This window comes from Octopus bimaculoides, chromosome 6 (genome assembly GCF_046866305.1).
Source record: "Octopus bimaculoides isolate indiv1 chromosome 6, ASM4686630v1, whole genome shotgun sequence".
NCBI classification, from domain to species: domain Eukaryota; kingdom Metazoa; phylum Mollusca; class Cephalopoda; order Octopoda; family Octopodidae; genus Octopus; species Octopus bimaculoides.
In genome coordinates, this window is record NC_142933.1 from 52,757,179 (window position 1) to 52,778,206 (window position 21,028).

General features: G+C 33.2%; 2 protein-coding genes across 10 annotated transcripts in view; one reads left to right on the forward strand and one right to left on the reverse strand.

The window, feature by feature from the left end:
- LOC106877211 (ubiquitin-conjugating enzyme E2 N) overlaps nt 1-6,934 on the forward strand; it is a 50,281-nt gene extending 43,347 nt beyond the window's left edge. For 4 of the 5 annotated variants that reach the window (XM_089353864.1, XM_089353865.1, XM_089353866.1 and 1 more), the window contains exon 4: nt 3,090-4,138. In XM_089353864.1, coding sequence (XP_089209990.1) covers nt 3,090-3,277 — 188 coding nt within the window. In that variant the 3' untranslated portion in view covers nt 3,278-4,138. Of the gene's footprint in view, nt 1-3,089; nt 4,139-5,369 lie in introns of those variants that run through there. The other variant, XM_014926063.3, reaches the window with a different exon arrangement.
- Nucleotides 6,935-7,357: 423 nt separating this feature from the next.
- LOC106877209 (uncharacterized) overlaps nt 7,358-21,028 on the reverse strand; it is a 112,265-nt gene continuing 98,594 nt past the window's right edge. For all 5 annotated transcript variants that reach the window (XM_089353863.1, XM_014926060.3, XM_014926061.3 and 2 more), the window contains 4 exons: nt 15,410-15,589; nt 13,847-14,011; nt 8,594-8,862; nt 7,358-7,771 (listed from right to left, as the gene is read on the reverse strand). In XM_089353863.1, the coding sequence (XP_089209989.1) occupies nt 7,553-7,771; nt 8,594-8,862; nt 13,847-14,011; nt 15,410-15,589 (833 nt within the window). In that variant the 3' untranslated portion in view covers nt 7,358-7,552. The remainder of the gene's footprint in view (nt 7,772-8,593; nt 8,863-13,846; nt 14,012-15,409; nt 15,590-21,028) is intronic.

The following is a 21,028-nucleotide window of genomic DNA, read 5'->3' on the forward strand; positions in this document are numbered from 1 at the left end:
ATTGAACACTAATATGATACATTTTTGGTAAAAACCCTACACAAGAAGTCTGACAGCAGCTAAAGATGTGCTGTTGTGAAAAACTTTGAGAATCAGTCAAAACTAAGGATGTTGGCAGGCAAATTTGGTGAACCTAATTTGTAGAAGTTGGTTGGAGTGGTCAGTCTTGTGGGCGTTTTGATCGACCTACATAAATGCTTCTCACTCATATATAGGTAGGTAAACTATATTTATTTTCTGTACTAAACCTTTAACTTGTCTTAATATATTACATTGTTGCCACCCTTCCATTTGTTATATATATGGCATGACATTCTGCACTCCCCCTTTTTTGTAGGACATATTTTTGTATTGTGTGCTTGAGCTCTTGTGGCCAATGATGTTTGTTTAGTTGAAGGAGTAAGGATGTTTGTGACCCCCCACCTTCTTTTTTTTTTAGGTCTTCTCCAGGTTGATAGGGGGATTGGTTTGGTTTATGTTCAACTGAAAAATAGATTGATGCTTGTATGAAAAACATAAGCTGCAATAAAATTGACAAGAGCTGCACTTCTGGGAAAGATTGATTGGGAAACTTATTTAATGCAGAGTTCTGGGAGAGATATACAGATGAGAGCATGTTGTAGGTTTGGACAACAATAGTGAGCAGCTTGCTGGTTCAGAGGAGTAGAACACTATTTTAGTGAAAGTAAAAGTGTTAACAAAATGAAACACTACATCTGTGGGCTATTGGTTGTAGTGAGGTGAATCATTTATTTTACTTTTATATGTTAAAGTGGTTGGCATTATGATGGGCATCCAACCACAGAAACCATGTCAAAGCAGGCATTAGAGTTCAGTGCAATCTTCTGGCTCATCAGTTCCTGCCGAACTATCCAACCTTTGCTGGCATAGAAAGCAGATGTTAAATGATGATGAGGTAGTATGTTTATGTATATAGCAGCTGCAATGTTTTAGATATCTAATGTTCCACTTGTGCCTTATAGAGAGTCAGTAACTGTCTAGTTTTTGGAAATGCAAACTTGGTTTTGTATATTGAGTTACTATGAGAGATCATATGAGCTTTAACATGTGTATTGAGTTAGAGAGGGTATAGTGCAAGGATTCTACCTTGATATATTTGTGGTGATTGTATTTTTATAATGTCAAAGGAAATAAGATTATCATATCTCATAAAATTATTACTAGCTTTGAAGAATTTCTGATGGATTTTTCTTTAAATATTAACACTTTAGCATTCAGATTATTCTGTTAAATGCAGTGCTTGTTCTCATTGATTTGAGTTAATCACGCATTATTCTATAGCTTCAAGATTTTTATGATGGGGTAGTTTATTTTTAGAATGACATTGTAGGGTAGGTGTGTGTGTTGGTCAGGGCAGATCTGTCCAATCTGAATATAAAGCAAGTAGTATATTTTGGCTGCATAAGGCTGGTTTAAATGGTAAAGGATTAATGATGTGTTATATTAAATATAAACTCCTAGCAGCTTCGGTGTTTGTCACTGATCTATCAGTTAATAGTATTCATAACTTTGAAAATGCCAGATATAGTTTTGGACTGAAGCAATTAAGACTTGGGGATGATTTAAATTCAAATTTATACATGACTATAGGGCTTTCCTATAAGTAGGTTATCTCCCTTGGCTAGGCGGCGCTACATGTAGACAATTAAACTTCCGCAGACTATCCCCGCCATTGTTATTGTTTTACGTCTTATCATGGATATAAAGCAGCTTGATGATTCAGCTATCGAAGTACTTACTGTGCCTGAGTTAAAGAAATATTTAAGATTATATGGACAGTATGTTACTGGAAGAAAGGTGGACTTGATTGAAAGGTTGAAAGGTATAAAAATTCTGTCGATGAAGAATGTCAACAAAGTAAATTCACCGGATGATAAGTCTGAAGTATCGGACGATACTTCAGACAGGAATAAGCAGAAGCTTATATCTCCTCTTGGTGAAGTATTGCCCAATGTGCTTTCAGCAACCATTCACTGATTTGGCCATGAGCATGATGAGGTGTAGAAGAGACAGTCACACTATAAAGTCTAATAATTAGAGGAATATTAGATTCAATGATGTAAATTTATTATTTAATCAATCAAAAAAAACACGCACGCACGCACACGCACACACGCACGCACACACACACACACACACACACACACACACACACACAGAGAATGACCAGCAAAAGTGGACTCTATATGCTAGAAATAGATGCCGGAAGTTAAAGCAAGTCACTGAGCATGCGTACATGTCATACGGAAGAGTTCCAATCAGGGGTGGATAACAACCTTATAGGAACCCCCTATAGTCTATTACACATTTGAAACTAAATTTATAACACCATTAAATTTGTTAGACTTCATAAAAGTATATCCTTCTTTTAAGCTTTTTATTGATAATTTTCTCAACAATTTCAAGTACTTTAGGGAATATTTGGTTATTTTTCAGTTGAGCTAGACAGAATCTTGCACATTAGATTTGATATTTATTATTTAATTTTACACAATGAATAACAGGGTTGGCTTTTGGGGTCAAGTTTATCTTGTGTTCATCACTATTTTAGCCCATGTGTGTTTGTATGAATTTGGTTGCTGGCAATATTTCAAACATTCATTGTATTCACATAAGAGAAGTCATTCTTGATTGTATAATGGATGTAATAATATATTGTATATCAGACCATATGTAATTATAGCAGATGTTCTAGCAAAAACCATTGCTTTTTGTTTAAATTTTCTTGTTGTTTTATATTCATTTTTTCATGTTAGTGTGTTTGAAGTGGCTGTTACTTTTTTTTTTTTGTGAGGAACTGTATTACATTTGCATACCTTTCTGGTTGATATACTCACTCAGTTGTAACTATACGTAGGTACATCACAACAATAGTTGAAGTAAATTTAAGAGAAAATTGATTAGGTGTTTAATTAAATAAAATTCCTACAGTGTATTATGAACATACCTATTTAAAAAATTTTTAACATTTTCTTTATTTTCATTGACTATTGTTGGTTTACCAATCGACTGTTATTGTAGTACCAGCCATTCTCAGTTATTTTGTATGATTACTTTAAATGTTTCAGATAAATGGAGTCCAGCATTGCAGATTCGTACTGTTCTTCTGTCTATTCAAGCACTACTCAGTGCCCCAAACCCAGATGATCCCTTAGCAAATGATGTAGCAGAACAATGGAAACTAAATGAGGCAGCAGCAATTCAGAAAGGTGACTTAACCAAGTTCTTTATCAATATTGTCTTCAGATTTTTATGATCCATATGTGTGCATTATATTTTAATTTAATATGTTTATACATTTCTGGATGAGCCAATATATTGGAGAAAGAGTAGCTTTCTTTTCTTTAAGTAGTGGTAAAGACTGTTCAGTCCATTTGACTTCTTAGCAGTCGTGATAGACAGTTTACTACTGTAAGCAGTGACAGAATCCTATAATTGACTGGCACTTTATCTTGCATTGCTTGATTATAATTCAGTTGATAGCTTCTAGAGAGAAAATAACTACTACCAAATGGTATTATTATGCAAGATGCTTCAAGAACCGCACTAATTTGTACCTGAATTCTGGAATAAATTTTTTTTTTGATATCCTTTTCCTTCTTCACACTGTGAAATTAGTGATTATTTTAATTTTTGATTTTTAAAACATTTCAAAAGTACTTTAGTGTAGGAAATTTAAAATAATTATCTTATTGAAAAATCTTTTTTGTTTTTCAAACTTTGTTCAAGGTTAAGAGGTTGAATATAAAAATCAGTATTGAAATTAAGGTATCTTTTATTGTTTGCTTGTTTCACTCATTAGACTGGAGCACCATCTGGAGTGGTTTTAGTCAAACAAGTCAACTTAGGTTTTTAATTCTTAAGTCTAGTACTTATTCTATTGGTTTCTTTTGCTGAACTACAAGAGGATGTAAACAAACCAACATGGATTGTCAAGTGGTGTCTGTGGTAAATACAGACACAAATGCATGTTTGTGTGTCTATATGTATTCATACATGATCGACTTCCACACAGTTTCTGTCTACCAAATGCTCTCACAAATCATTTGTTGGCCAGGTATAGTAGAAGACACTTGCACAAGGCACAGAGATATTCATGAAAGACCAAATACAAAAATATAGTTACTTTAAAGAGAAACAATAGTTTAGTTGAGATAGTAAGGCTAATGATGTACATTAGTCCTGGAGTTGAAGTAATTCTGCTTAAATTACTAGTAGGCAGATAATCACTGAAGATTATTATTTAGAAAAGAAGTATTGTTTCATATAGTGTCAAGAACAACTTGTAGATTATCTGTTATGAAAGCAAAATATAAGTACATCAATTTCGTGGAACCTTTGGTTCCAGAACACTTCAGGATTACTGACTTTTTTCACAATAGGAGTGATCACGTCTAAATTAAGTATTGAATTTATTTATATAATTAGATGAAATACAAGTATCTATACATCAATATAAATGATACGAGTTTATTAATAGTGTACTATTAAACACAGCAGCCCAGTAAACCTAATCGGACCGCCACAGAAATTTAAAGTTCCTGCTCAAAAATTTGTGCAGATTATAAGAAGTTCTAGACCATCAGTGTCCAGTAAGTCGGTGTTGTATCCATATTTAAATGTTTGTATTCATGATGGAATTACGGTCTAGATATATTTTGAAACAAGGATGGCATTGAAATAAATTGTGTGTTCTGTTAGATACACATAAAGAAATTTTAAGTTTTGAATTTAAATATGTCTTATGTTGTTTAGTCATGATTTAGCAGCCAATATAATCAAATGTGAATGGCTGTATGTGGAATTATGTGAGCTGGTTAATTATTGTAATAATTGTAAGCTGCTACATTGAGTACTGTGGAAGATAGATATTAAAAAAAAAAAAAAAATTTGATCCTCTTATTTTATTGAAGAGTAGTATATTCTAAACCGAGGCTGCAATCTTATGATATTTGATGTTTCAGTTGCATTTCACCTTTGTATTTTCTGTATGTGTTATTTGTATGTTTTTAAATATATTGTATAAAGATTTTGGTGGATTCCTGGAGTTGCTCAATCTTATTTAATCCTAAATCCCATTCCAATCTTCATGCAGTCCTTTGTCATTACAGAGACAGTTGGATATGCTCTTTGTAACTTAGTTTAAAATGTCAAAGTTGTCTAACATGCCCATTGTTTTTTCAAGATATAGGAAGTAATTTAAGAGATTTGAGAGGTCTTGAATAGCTCTGAAATTGAAATGTTCAGTAGACTGCCAGTTAAAAAAATTTTCGCAAAGAATTTATAGTATTCAGTTATTGTCAAAATTCTTTAATTTATTGTGGATTTTATTGTATTTTTTCCTGTAGCTCGTGAATGGACTCAGCTTTATGCTCAGAATACTGTGTGAGCTGCAAAGAAATATCAGCTGATGTGGCAGCAAGAGACAGTAAAATGATGACGACAATGACACAAGACAGCAACGATGACTATAATATCACCAATTTGAAAACAAACAAAACACAACAAAACAAAACAAACAAACAAACAAACAAAAAAGTTCCGCCTGGTGTCACATCTGTCCAGGACTTTGAGCAATGGCTGTTGCTTTCTATAAATAGTATTTGGTTTTAGTCGGTAGGTCCTTCCTCCCACTTTCTTGGGCCTTGTGATATGTGCTGCATCCATATCCCTTATCCTTACCGACTGACAGATGGACCAGACAGTGCAGCATCAAACAGTGGACTTCTGCCCCTTCCCACGACACATCTATCAATTGGCTATTTGCCAAAGATGGCCTACACAAGTGGTCTGCTGACCACTTTAATTTCCACTATTACCACTGCTGGTTGCAACACAATTTTAAAAAATAAAAAAAAATAAAAAATAAGAACTATATATATATGTATATGTGTGTGTATGTATGTATGTATATATATATATATATATATATATATATATATATATAAAATTATATAGAAAAATCTATAATAAAATAATTTCAAAAAGAAATCAGGTTCCCCCCATCCTTTTTTTCTTTTTCTTATTTGTTTGTTTCCTCACAATTTTTGAAAGCAGATTTTGGAGAACCAACCAATGTTAATTAAACTGGTTGGTTATTGGATTTGAAAGAAATTATCTCCCATTTACTGTTTCTAAGCTGATATTGTAGTTTATAGAGTGAAAATTACACTCCTAATTCTCTACAGCTGATTTACTTGAAATAAAAACATCTAATTATTACTGCTAGCTAGTGTGGTTTCTCTCTTCACTCTCAGCTATTTCATTCCATAGATTAACAGGGGAGGGAAAATTGCGTAAATTATATTGAAAAGTATAATTTTAAAAAAAAATCTTATCACAAGTTATTTTAATACTCAATTATTAAATCAGTTTCACTCTTGTAGCTATTGCTCTAATTTTATATATATATATATATATTTAAAAGCAAATATTCTCTAGTCATCATCATATAATCCATTCTTGGTTAAATTGTATTTCTATATATTTAAGTATTTAGGAATAACCCCCTTGGCCCTACTTTTTAATATTTGTGACTGAAAAAAATTTGTGGAGAGGTGAGCTGCTAATTGTTCTTATCAACATGAAGCTGTACTGTAATAGTCAATGTAGGTTTCTTCAATTCTGATGATTTAAACAAGGTGAGATATTTTGTTCCATCCAGCTGATTAAACCAGTATATAATTTGAATTTTGGTGTTCACAAAGAAAAAAAAAAAAAAGAAAAAAAATTAACAAATGATGCAACTTTGTTAGTTTTATTCTGTTTGAAGATGGCTTATTAACTGGCAAAAGCTGATTCTTTAAATTAAATCCATCATCAAACCCATCTCGTGTTACCTCTGCTTCTGTAAGAAACTTTTCATTTGTTTGTTAAACAGCTTTGATGAAATATTAAAACTGAATCCAACTTTGTTTAACATTGAGTTTTTAATTTAAGCTTCTACAACCTTCAATGTAGTTGGAAAAAAACAACTTTTTTTTTAATGATATTATTTGTTAGCTTTGTGTGCATATAAATTTCATTATTCTGTTTGATAAGTGAATAATTTCTTACACAGTCAATTGAATGCCACTTAAAAGTCGTCTTTTTACTAATTTTTGATCTTGTTTCGGTTTTTACTGTACAGGATGTGATTTGTCATAGAAAATCTTGTTCTTTAAGAGAACGAAAAAGGGAGAAATTTTAGCCTGTATTTTCTTAAAAAGCATGTGTTATCTGTTTTAAATTGTTCAGAGTTCAGTATGTTCAGACAAAGCTGTGAAAAATAGAATCTCTCAAATGACAACATACAAATACTGAATTCAATATAGAATAAAAAAACAAAATAAAACTATTATATTTTATGCTTTTATTTTGCAGATTATGAAATACTTTCGTATTTGACTTTTTTTAAAACTTACTGTTAGTATAGTGGTTAACAAAATTTCTTCAGAACTAAACTGAATCTAGTTCTGAAGTTTTTTGTGTTGAAATGATATTTTGTGCCCTTGAGTTGAGCATGTAATTACCATTTCTGATCTGACATAGACTACTTCTGGGGATTCAGAGGAAGGTCGTGACTGAGCCAAACATTGATTAAAGAATCAACAAAATTATCCATCATATCTCTGCTGTGATGAGGAGTTGGGGCCACTCGCAGCTTTTCTTCTCCTTGAGGAACTGTAGGATAGTTAATTGCTTGTACATAGATGTTGTGTTTGGACATCAGTTCATTGCAAATGGTAGTTGCCATTTTTGGATCTCCTATCTGTATATGAAATAAAGAAATCCACCAAGTAGAGTTATTAAAGTGCATTATTAAAATTAGATTTAGAGAGAAAATTAATCTACCAATAACTTAGTTTTACATTAACTCAAAGTGTTTGAAAGACTTTTCATTAATAGGTGTTTTTTCTGTTACCAGCTTTTTGGTCAGAGTGAAACTTAAATTTCAAGACTATTATATATTATGATTAGGCACCTTGATCTTTCAGCTATAGTCAACCTATTTAAAAGATTTTAAAAATCTTGAGTAATAACTCAATTTTCATTCAGAATCAGACATCACTTATACCATGGTATTCAGCAACTGCTTATCTGGATCCTTTTTTTCTTTCTCCCCTCGCCTTTCATTTTAAAATTGGTTTCCTGAAATATTTAGTTTGAATGTTGTGAAACAAGATATTTTTATTTTTGCATTCAAGGTTATATATTCTTCTCATTGTACTGCAATCTTGTTACACACATTAACCTATCGTCTTTCCATGGTATGTGGATGCAGGCTCAGAGTAAGCTGAATAAATTGATCAGTGTTCCTAGACAATATATAAAACATAATTGAATTCCTCTCTGAACCTGTGATAGTGGGAAAAGCATAAACGCTAGAGTCTAATCCCCCCTGTTCCCACATTCACTATATCCTTTGTAAGTGTAAATCTTAGAAAATTGAAAGGATTTTTACAGATGTTTTGCTTTAAATATTAGATACCAAGCATTTTATTGCTTGACTGGATTCTAAATTTTGTTTTTATACCTATACAATAAGCTTGTTTAAAAAAAAAAAAAAAAAAATCATAAATACTTTGCTTACATGTATGGGAATAATATGACTGGGACACTGCACTGCTGGGATACCAATTTCCAATAATCTATCTCTGAGATATTTGACATTAGCTTGGTGTTTTGATCTTAGCATTCTTCCTTCATCATTCCTGAGAATGCGAATAGCTGCAGTGGCACCAGCAAGTATTGTTGGTGGTAAAGATGTGGTGAAGATAAAACCTGATGCGTAGCTTCGAATCATATCAATAGCTTGTGCAGTACTAGCAACATAACCACCAATGTTACCAAAAGCTTTTCCTGTGTGATAGAATAGAAAGAATTTTGACTTTACATATGAAATATTTCTTTTAGATCAGAATACTGACATGAGGAAAGCAAAAAAAAAAAAAAAAAACTCAAAAAGTTTTTTTTTATATATATAACATTAGGCACGATGCCAAATTTTGGTGGTTGGGTATAAGAGATTAAATAATCTCCTAAAAGTATTTGAACTCTGGACAAGTTGGAGATAAACTTTCTCTGGGTTCGGGCATAGAAGTTAAATTCAAATTCATACAGCTTGGGGGTCTTTATAAGAAGTATACAAATCTGTTTGAAATCAGGAAATTAGCTTGTAATAAGATGGAAATATATAGAGAGCTAATTAGTTTGGGTTTAGAGATTAGTCATTAAAAAAAAAAAAAAAATCAATTCAGGACCCCCCTCTCTTCTCTAGTAAACTGGAGTTTCCTTAGCTGGGCAGTTCCTTAAGATTTTTATAACCTTGATTCGAGAGAGAAAAACAGGCGGTTCATAAGATCATTAGTTACTTTTGTTTTCCCATTGCTCCCATTCATTAATTCATGTAAACCCACTGAATATGACATCAGTGAAAGCTTTTATTTTAAAGATTTTTGTTTTTCAGTCTTAATATAGGTTAGATCAGCTATATTTAGCACCTCATTTCAGCTAGTTATACAAAGCTGGTCAATCCAGTCCAACCAGCTGTTGTATTAGTTTTAACTGCAATGTAATTACTTCTCTACCATAGTTAATGAAATGTAGCCAACACCACCAACAGCAGATTGTCTTCAGTATTGTGTTGAAATTACTGTTCATTGAAGTAGTTATTTGAGACTCACAGATGGCTGCATTGATACAATGCCAGCATATTTACATCAACAGTTTATATCTCACCCTGACACTGCTTTGTCTTGGACTAGAATACTTTCAGAAATACATACCATGAGAAACAGGAAATATTAAAATGGAATTTATTTTTTTCCATGATGAGTTTATTCCCTTAAATTGATTTTTGTTACATTAATTTGGGCTCTCTAACTTTTTAAATGTACACTAGAAAACTCAACAAACAATGAATTATGGAACATTAATTTATGTTGATGGTTAAAATTCTCATTTAGAAATAGCTTAGGAAAATAATCTCAAGACTTTAGTTATCTTCAAGGCAGTGAGCTGGCTGAATTGTTAGCATGCCAAGCAAAATGCTTAATGGTATTTTGCCTGTCTTTACATTCTGAGTTCAAATTCTGCTGAGGTTGACTTGCCTTACATCTTTTTGGGGTCGATGTAATCTACTATCCCACCCCCACCCCCCTAAAAATTTCAGTAGTTACTGTGAGTTAATTGCACATTCATTGATTGTAAATAAGTCTCACTTTCATACAGATGGTGGCCTTTGCTTGCACTCAACCATGAAAGCGTGTCTGGGTTTTGTGGTATGTTGCACCATCTTTGTAAACAAAAGGTCATTCAGTGTTGTCTGTTTCCCATTCTCTCGGAAATGGGAGAGATTATTACCTTGCTTGGGAGCAAGTAAGGGTTGGTATGAGAAAGGTCCTACAGCTGTAGGAAACTCCAATCCAATGTAATCTCACCTGACATGTTCAAGCATTAAAATGATGATCAAATTACCTTCTCAGAGCTTTAAAGTAATTAGTCTCAGGTCAGCCTTGAAATAGCCAATACAGGTAAGCATGTATATCCTAGATTTATTATTCCAGACATAGCTAGCCTTTGCTTCGTTGAGCACTTCTCTGCAAATTGCCATGTAGTGAGACTGACTGCTCAGGTTTAAAGTTCATATCTTTCTTAGGTGGTTTATATTTCTGAGCAGGATACTTTATTCTACATTGTTTTAGTTCATCTAATTGCAGAGATACTAAATTATCAAGTGTTAATGAATGACAGATAATGAGCTACATCTGAGTTCATCAATGTAGAACTAAATTATTAAAAATAGTAAAGTTGGAGATAACAAATGTTGACACCCAAGAAATTTTTAATATACAATTAATGAAAAGTAGGATGCAATGTGGAGTAAATCTGATCATTGACAGCATAATGACAACTGTAATAGATGTTCATTGAGAAATAATGTCGCCAGACTAAAATGCAACCTTTTTTTAAGTTTCGTGGTTATCTCCCCTGCTTTTATTGGCGGGATTAATCACTTTTTTTTTTTCCCCTCTCAATTTGGATTGACATTGAAACAAAACAAATTATGGTTCTCTTTCTGTTTCAGGTACGTACCCATGGGTATCTTCTTTCTCTAAATAAAGGTCGAAAAATTAATTGTAGCCTAAAAGTTACATAATTGTTCTCCTTTTTGCAGTCCCTTGTTACTCTACCCATTGGATAGTTTGCTACTACTTTACTCAGTGATCTTTCTTATACATCACATTCTTTCAAAGCTGATTCTATTTATACTCAGATTTTCTTACAGCTCAACTGTGTACTGTCATGCATGGCAATACATGCCCTCCTTTGGCAACCATGCAATATTGCACTTCATACACAAGTATCAGACGATTTTTCCTTCATTTGTCGCCAGCAAAGAGGTATTATGCTATTCATTTTCTTTCTTTAACTCTGTCATGGTTGTCACCCGTGCCAGTGGTGAGTAAGAAGCACCTTTCAATCAAGCCTCATGGAAGCCATAAGTGACCAAGATCTTTAGCGATATACTGTGCTTGAGAAGACTTGTTGACCCAAGTGAAATCATAGTTGTGGCCAATGCCTGTGTTGTGTAACTGGCACCAGTGGCATGTGAAAAGCACCCATTACACTCTTGGAGTGGTTGACATTAGAAAGAGCATCCAACTGTAGAGACCAGGCCAAATCAGATTGGAACCTGGTGCAGCTCTCCAACTTACCAGTTTCAGTCAAACCGTCTAACACATGCCAACATGGAAAGTAAATGCTAAATGATGATGATGGCTACTCTGTTTTTTGATCACCTCCACAATTGGTAACCAGTGTTGATCTCATTTTGGTGTTCTAGGGTGCCTTCCAGGTAGTTGAAAAAAAAGCAAACTAATTACATGGGCACTGTTACTCCTAACAGCATCCTGTATATCTGCTAAATATGAAATCCTTCTCTGACAACCTGCTTTTGACATCACTGCATCCCATGTACCGTCATCATTTAACATTGGATATACAGTAAGGACATTTTACCTGCACTTAACGTTCTGCATTGCACAAAGTCACTTCCTAGATGGAAGCAGAGTTTAAGGGAAGCAACTTTGTTAGACATGGAATTTGACTCAAGTTTTAACTTTATTCTTTTCTACTCAAGGCACAAGGTCCGAAATTTTGTGGGAGGAGGCTAGTCGATTAGATCGATTCCCAGTACACAACTCTTACTTAGTTTATCGACCCCGAAAGGATGAATGGCAAAGTCGACCTCGGCGGAATTTGAACTCAGAATGTAAAGACAGACGAAATACCGCTAAGCATTTCACCCGGCATGCTAACGTTTCTGCCAGCTTGCTGCCTTGTTTAACTATTATTACATTACTTGTTAGGGCAGTGAGCTGGCAAAACCATTAGCAAACCAGACAAAATTTCATCATCCATTTTAGCAACAGCCAAAGATGAAATAGTATACTGTTTAATTCTATTTTACTTATTAAATAAGATAAAATGTTGTTTAATACTTTAAGTGTTTCTTTGTCAATATTCTTTTACTGGTTTCAGTCACTGGATAGCAGCTATGATGGACTTTTATTTTCAAAGAATTTAATCGGTTATATTAAATTCAATACATTGGTACTTAATTTACCAAGGAAAAAAAAAAGGGCCTCTATTTGGACATAAAATATTAGAATCCTATATCAAGAGGTTTTTTTGCTTGGCACATTGATTCTGTTATCCTCCACCAATATACAACCCCACCATCTATTTTTTTATTATTTCTTTTACCTGTTTCAGTCATTTGACTGTGGCCATGCTGGATCACTGCCTTTAAGGGTTTTTTAGTCGAAGAAATTGACTCAAGCACTTATTCTTTGTAAGCCTAGTACTTATTCCATTGGTTTCTTTTGCTGAACTGCCAAGTTATGGGGACATATAAACACCAATATCGGTTGTCTATTGATGGTGTGGGGTGGGGGCAAACACACACACACACACATATATATATACAACAGGGTCCTTTCAGTTTCTATCTACCAAATTCACTCACAAGGCTTTGGTTGGCCTGAGGCTATTAAAGAAGACACTGGCCCAAGGTGCCACACAGAGGGGCTGAATCTGGAACCATGTGGTTTGGAAGCAAGCTTCTTACCACACAGCCACGCCTGTGCCTGTATATATATTCGGAGGAGTTTCTGCAGTTATCTTCTACCAATTTTCTAAGACTTTGTTGACTTGAAGGTAAGGTAATAAACTTTTGCATAAAGTATCATGCAGTGAGAAGGAACCTAGAAATACTTGGTTGTGGAGTAAACTTCTTAGCTTTAAAGTCATGGCTGTGCTTTTAAGAATTTTAAGAGTTTTACATTGAGTTTACTGATTGTTGTGTTGACAATCTTTTATCTTTTGTTTCAATCATTGGACTGTGGCCATACTGGAGCACTATCACAAAAGGTTTTGGTCAAACAAACCAGCATCCAGTACTTAAGTATTAAAGTCTAGTACTTATTCTATTGGGCTCTTTTGCTGTACTGCTAAGTTACAGACAAATAAGTCAATACCAGTTGCCACACACATATACACAATGGGCTTCTTTTAGTTTTCATCTACAAAATCAAGTTACAAAACTTTGGTTGGCCTGGGGCTATAGTAGAAGAAACTTACCCAATGTGCCACACAGTGGAACTGAATCCATAACTGTGTGGCTGGGAAGCAAACTTCTTACTACACAGCCACACATTATTATCTACTACGGAATTATTTAACCTAAGCTCAACAATGCATGAATAAAAGCACAAAACCAGAAGACAACAACCTGATGAATGCACACTAGTGGTAAAACTATTTTGTTTTGAAGAATTACCTAAAGTCCCAGTGATTAAATCCATTTTATGCATGACGCCATCTCTTTCACCAATGCCAGCTCCATTCTCTCCATACAGACCAACTGCATGAACTTCATCCACAAATGTCAATGCTCCATATCTATGGGCAATATCACAGAGTTCCTCAAGAGGACACACAGCACCTGATGTAGAAATAAAATAAGACAACATTGTATAAAAGAAAATATAAAGTTCATTCTTAATGCAATTTAGTTTTTATATTGTATTGGATGGCTGCTCTTTTCTCATTCTGAACATGTAGACATAATTCATTACATTGTTGGTATAAATGAGAAAGTTTTAATCCTAGTTACACTCTCTAAAGTCAGCAATTTGACTTTTGACACAGGGCAGTATTGTTTCAAATGAGCAAGGCACTGTTAATTCTGCACAAAACCCATTTTGTATGAAACACTTTTGCACAGAAAATATTTAGTTTTTCTTCTACATAAGAACTAAATGAGCAAAAAAAAAACAACCAAAAAACAAAACTGAGACGTTCATAATTACTGACTGAAAAGTTGAAGGCTTCATTTTGCGATATTTAAAATAAATCTTTTGTTAATAATAATAATAATAATAATCTTTTCTATGTATGCATGACATGTAAAAATGAGCTAACTCCATATTTTATCTCTTTCATTTATCATTTCAATAAATTTTAATAGTTCTGATTGCCTGTCTGCTTGCCTGTCTGTTTCTCTGTATGTGTCAGTCTATGATGCCAAAACGCCTGTACTCAGTTAACCTATTCCATCAAGATTGGTAGTTGAAAACAGGAATAAAATGGAACTCATGTCTTGCAGTAGGAAACAGTCCATTAAGGACAAAGTATACAGTAGCAGTTACCATGAAAGAAACTCTCATCTCAGCCTTTTGGTGCAAAATGCACTCTTGTTTAAATTGCTAGTGGGGAGTTTTATCTCCCACAGTATAGTTTGTTCTAACAGAACATCCATGTTTAAGTGTGGATAAATATTACTTCTCGGTACTAATATTGATTCTGTTGCTAATAAATATTTTTTAGCAAGCTTACAACAGAGTATACTCTACTAAACGCACCCAGGGGGTCAGAAGGTAGCATAAAAAAAAGACAAAGTAGTAGTTGGTTGAGCAAACCTATGATTAAAAGCATTCCAGCAGTTAAACCATCCCATTTTTGGGAGATGGTATCTAGAATTATCTTTTCTAATGTGTCTGTTTCCTTTTAAGATGATGAGATGCAACTGAGATTTGGCTGCTGTTTCTAATTTGTAGGAGCTCAATCATTGCTTAGTTATGGAAAGTTTTTATAAAATAAGAAGAAATTTTTGATATATAAGTCAAAGGAAGTGGCCTTAACCTTAGACTATGACCTTGATGACTGGTCAGATTGATTCATTGATACTAGGGTTTGAACAATTGCAGATCAGGGACTGTGAGAAAAACATGGGTAGATGAAGAGTAAGTTCATGTGATCAGTTCTGAAATAATGTAAGTTCACAATAACTGTTTCTTAATAAAGAGTAATGAGAAAAAAAAGGGAAACAAGAAAAGCATACCACTCATTGAATGTACAGTCTCGAAGGCCACAATTTTGGGAATGCCTGGATCAGCCTTCCTGAGTAATTGTTCAAGATGGAGAGGATCATTATGGTTGAAAATATGCTTTGGTGCTCTACTATTGAGGATACCCTGTATCATAGAAGCATGATTACCAGCATCAGAGAAAAGTTGGACGCCTAAAACAGAAAGAAAAAAACAAGTCATATATACATACTCTTCCTTTTGACTCTTTTACTCATATATATATATATATATCATGGACTCTCTTGTTGTTAGACAACGTATGAAGGTTTGGCAATTTCTTGCTGAACAACCACACAGATGATTTGTTTATATTGATCAAACTTTTGTCTTCTCATAAGCTCACTCCCTCCATCAAATCAATATTACCTGTACAGGTGCACTGTGTGCCACATGTCAGATGACGAAATGATTGCAGAACAATGTGAAATGAAGTGCTTTGCTCAAGAACAACACAATGCCTGGTCTGTGAATTGAAACCATGGCTTTGGATAAAAGAAAATACAGGAGGATCAGTTAATTACTATTTTATTGAACATATTCCCTTTCTGATTCACACACTTACTGCAGTGGTCCTTCAGTTTTTCTAAGCCCCATAAAAGGACTCAAAAGGTTGGACCTCCAACCAGGCCTTTCACAATACTCTTAAAGCCATGAACTTTGCAGCATTCCTTCATATCTGTCTATGAATGTGTGTGAGTGTGTGAAAATATGTTATAGGGTAAGCACAATCAATTAGTTAAATAAATACTCCTTATATAGGTAACATAGACATGATCAGACATGCTCTCTTTGTGAGTAGTTTTTTGGTTGTGAAGAAGATATGTAAAGTGTCTAGAGAGGATTGAATTGTATGGTGTGCAGCAATGAGATTTTGCAGGAAAGTCTGAGTATAAGAAAGTTGTTAAGGAAATGTCTGAGCATTAAAATTACACAAAATAACAATGTAAAATGTCTTCAAAATCCCAGAGCATTTAAACATCATGGTCAATAATGATATGAAAGTCCACTTAGAATTTCAGAGATTAGGACCCAGTTTCATAGATAAAATGAAAGCTAAAACCCTCCTTGGTAACACTACTAGAAAAAAATTGTTAATTATTCCCAAAAGTTACAATATAGAATATGACATAAAAAAGGGGAGTGCAAAATGTCAAGCTATATATATAATATATGGAAAGGTGGCAAAAATTTAATATATTAGGTCCTCATATTTTTTTCCCCGCACCATCCTTTGCAGTGCAGAGCTGCAGAGTCAATACATAAAACCTTCAGCTGAAACTTCTCAGTTTATGGCACCTCAACTCCTATTTGTAATTAGACTAATAAATAATACATTTCTTATATTTGACTGAAAGCATACAGTTATTTAGCCAGTGAATCATTGGGCTATTTTTAGCACCCTAATGTATTTAAGTTTTGATTTAACCCTTTGATGTTTAAAACGACCATATCAAGCTCAGATATTCTAGCTGTTTTATATTCAAATAGACTAGATCTGGCCTTTCCCACCTATCCTACAAAGTCATGCCAAAAATAGATAATAATACAATAGAAATCTTAAAGCTATGAGATAATCCAGGAGTAATTAAAAAAATGTGGATAAATAAGCATTACAGTTGACAGAATACCTGAATGCTAAAGGGTTAAATGCTATAAGCACTATAATTGTAACTTGTTAATATTATGTATTAAAGTTACTAACAATTAAGCAAAAAATAGAACTTAGAAATACAGATTTCTATCTAAAGAGTTAAGAATATGAAAGTAATAAACTGGAAATCTAAAAATACTACAAAAGAAAAAAAAAGAACAGCTTTAGTTTAACTAACTTAAAAATTGCAAAGCACATCAAAGTTAAAACTAAAAGACTGGACATTCAGTATATATATATATATATATATATATATATATATATATATATATATATATATATATATATATATATATATATATATTTATATATATATATACTGAATGTTATATATATATATACATACACACACACATATATACACACACACACACACACACACACATATATATATATATATAAAAATATGTGTGTGTGTGTGTGTGTATATATATAGCAAAGGCACATGGCTCATGAGTTATAGTATAGGGCTCACAATCATGAAGTAGTGAGTTTGATTCCCAGACCAGGCTGTGTGTTGTATTCTTGAGCAAGACACTTTATTTCATATTGCTCCAGTTCACTCAGCTGTAGAAATGAGTGGCGATGTCACTGATGCCAATCTGTATTGGCCTTTACCTTTCCCTTGCCAGACTTGTGCCCAGTGGCAACCTTGCCCAGACTTGTGCCTCTGAGAACTTTCTAGGTGCAATCCCATGGTTATTCATGAACAAAGGGGGTCTTTACCTTTTTTATATATGTGTGTGTGTGTGTGTGTGTGTGTGTGTATATATATATACATACCAAAGATGTACACACACAAACATATTTATATACACATACACACAGATAGATAATATATATATATTACATAATGCATATTCACATTAGAGACACACTTCATGCCACACCTACACACATATGTAAATATATATATATATATATATATATATATATATATGCACCACACACAAAGAGATATGCTGTTCCATAGATTTATTTAACAGTTTATTCAAATGATAAAAGATTAAAAAAATTTTTTTACTTCTCTCCTTGTTGCTACTTATACCACCATGAAGTTTTCATGTAAGAATTGGCTTTAGAATTTTATACAATGGGTTACATAAACATGCTCAATCTCTCCTGCATATCTATACTCAATTAAATCAAAACTTCTTTTGTATAGGTTATTTACCAGACCATGACTGTAGCCAAAATATCTAAGGTTTGTAAGATCAGGCAAATTTAACCCATTCATACTTAAATATATCCTAGCCAGTCAACTTTATATTTGTAAACTTAGTGTGGACTAATTGCCAGTCAAAATCATTAGGATAACATTAAAAAGATTTGTAGATAATTGAGGCTTTCACTAGTCAAACACATAAAACTGATTTTAAACCAAAATTTAGAGAATACATATAGAAAAAAAATCTTTTGTTAATTGACTAAGTTGTCTATTCATGCAGACATTACAAATTGATAGCATTAAATAACAATTTCACTGTATATCCAGTATCAATTAACATAGGTGTGCTAAATCTGAATATTTGGGTGTTTGCTCCTCAAGAAGTTGGCTTGTTTATACTGTGAAGCTTGAATTCTATCAAAACTATTTCTCTGTGGGGAATAAAAGATCTACTACATGACAGGAGCTTTGTCATCTAACTCCAAATCTACCTGAGAAAGTGTGTTTTTCATCTGCTCATCACTATGGGAAATGAGACAAGCTCAAGCACAAGAGCATGCTTAGACACAAGGTACATTTAGCTGAGTAAAACAACTTTATCTTTCATCTTTTACTTGTTTCAGTCATTAGATTACAGCCATGTTGGGGCACTGCTTTGAAGAATTTGTAACTGAATGAATCGACCCCAGTACCTATTTTCTTTTAAACCTGGTACTTATTCTATCAGTCTGTTTTACAGAACTGCTAAGTTACAGAGATATAAACCAACACTGGTTGTCAAACGGTGGTAAGGGACAAACACACACACAAGGGATTCTTTCAGTTTCTGTTTACCAAATCCATTCACATGATGTAAAAGGCACTTGCCCAAGATGCCATGCAGTGAGAGTGAACCCAGAACAAGCTTCTTACCACACAGCCACATGTTTTCCATATTAGCATGGGTTGAACATCATGTGAATATATCTATAGTCAGAAATTGAACTCCTTATCTTATGATTGGGAGCTGAATATCCTAACCATTGGGCCATGTGCCTTCACTTGTGTACACACACACCATGATTATCATTATCAATTTAATATCAAGCATATATTAGAAATATCTAAGTTGTAACTGTTCAATGTCTTCTCTCCAGCAATGTTTCATTAGCTACACTGCCTTAAGAACTCATAAGCTTTTAGTAGAAGACTTTTCCTTTTCTAGCAATAAATATAATTTTTATTTCATACCTTTGCTTTGAATATGCATATACAATCTTATCTTTCAAGCTTCCATCTGATATTTATTGGCTATTTAACTACTTATGATGCTAAAAATAGTGTCTCCAGGATTCACAGAAGTTCCTAAAATAGTTGTTAAGCTCTAGGTTCAATTGTATTAAGCAAATAAGAAACATAACACACTCAAATTTCAGCAAAATTCCTCCATTTATTTTGTTTTTTCATTCCAATAAAGGTTAGACAATTCTGTAATTCTGAATGTCATTGCAAGCTTCTGGGCCGAGGTAATTGATTTTCACCAATTAATATTATATAGTGACATGGGTTATTATTATTTTTTATTTTGTTGTGGAAAAGAGTGTACAAATTAGAGATTTTTATACCTGAACTTGAAGCACAACTCACATTGTTCAGACATATAGTAGCCAATAAAGTCAAATATCAATAGCTAAACACAAACCAGCATGTCCTCATTGAAGCATGAAATCAACATCTTAGAGTCTATTTGATATTGTTAACATAATGATAGTTAGTAGCCAATTATTTATTGGTAGCTAAACTCATTTGTAAATACCACAACTACATATTCACATGGGTCAATAACTGGGGTAATTTGTAAATATCCCACCTGCATTATCATACCTATAGCTAAAATAAATTATAAGTAGCATGCTGACATTGACTAATAGCTGAACTAACTGATAATTGTATGTATCTATCAATAATTGATTTGAATTTTTAACTACTACACTTAAATTCCCACGATTTTGTCGTTTCAATCTTGATAATGAGCTTTGCTTGAAACATTGATTCCTCTTTCTGACATGACTTAATAGCAATTTTGATAATTTCTTTACCATATGTTTTCTCTGAATATGTCTTGCTGATGCAGACCAACAATCAGATTCCTCACCTTCTGAGGTTTCTTCTCGATATTTAAAACAATTTTTAAATATCTCACATCTATCAATAAGTGAAATATATTGATTGACCGCTAAATCCACAAGTTTTTTTTTATTCTCTCTCTGTTTATTTCCTCGTGTTCCTTTCTGTTGAAGAGCATAGGCTCGAAACATAAAAGACTTTCTCACCTTCCCGAGCATCAAACTAATACACCTACTTGTTTTTTATACACCTGTCTTCGACTTTTGTTTTTCTGCAAATTTCAACTATATATATATATATATATATATATATATATATATATATATATATCACCTGCATTATTATCACTCAAAAATCAATCACAAACACCATACCTACAACTACCAACAGCTAAAAGTAACTTTGTGTTTATATGTGTGTGTGTGTGTGCATGCGTGTGTATATATATATATATATATATATATATATATATATATAAACATTACCATCATCTTAACATCCATTCTTTCATGTTTGCATGGGTTAGATGGTGTTTATTAAGGCAGAATTTTTATGGCTAGATATCATTTCCAGTCACCAATCCTCACCTGATTCCAAGCAAAGTAATATATTTTTCCATAGCCGGGCATGTTCCGGCAGAATAATGAAAATGAATGATACTTCTTG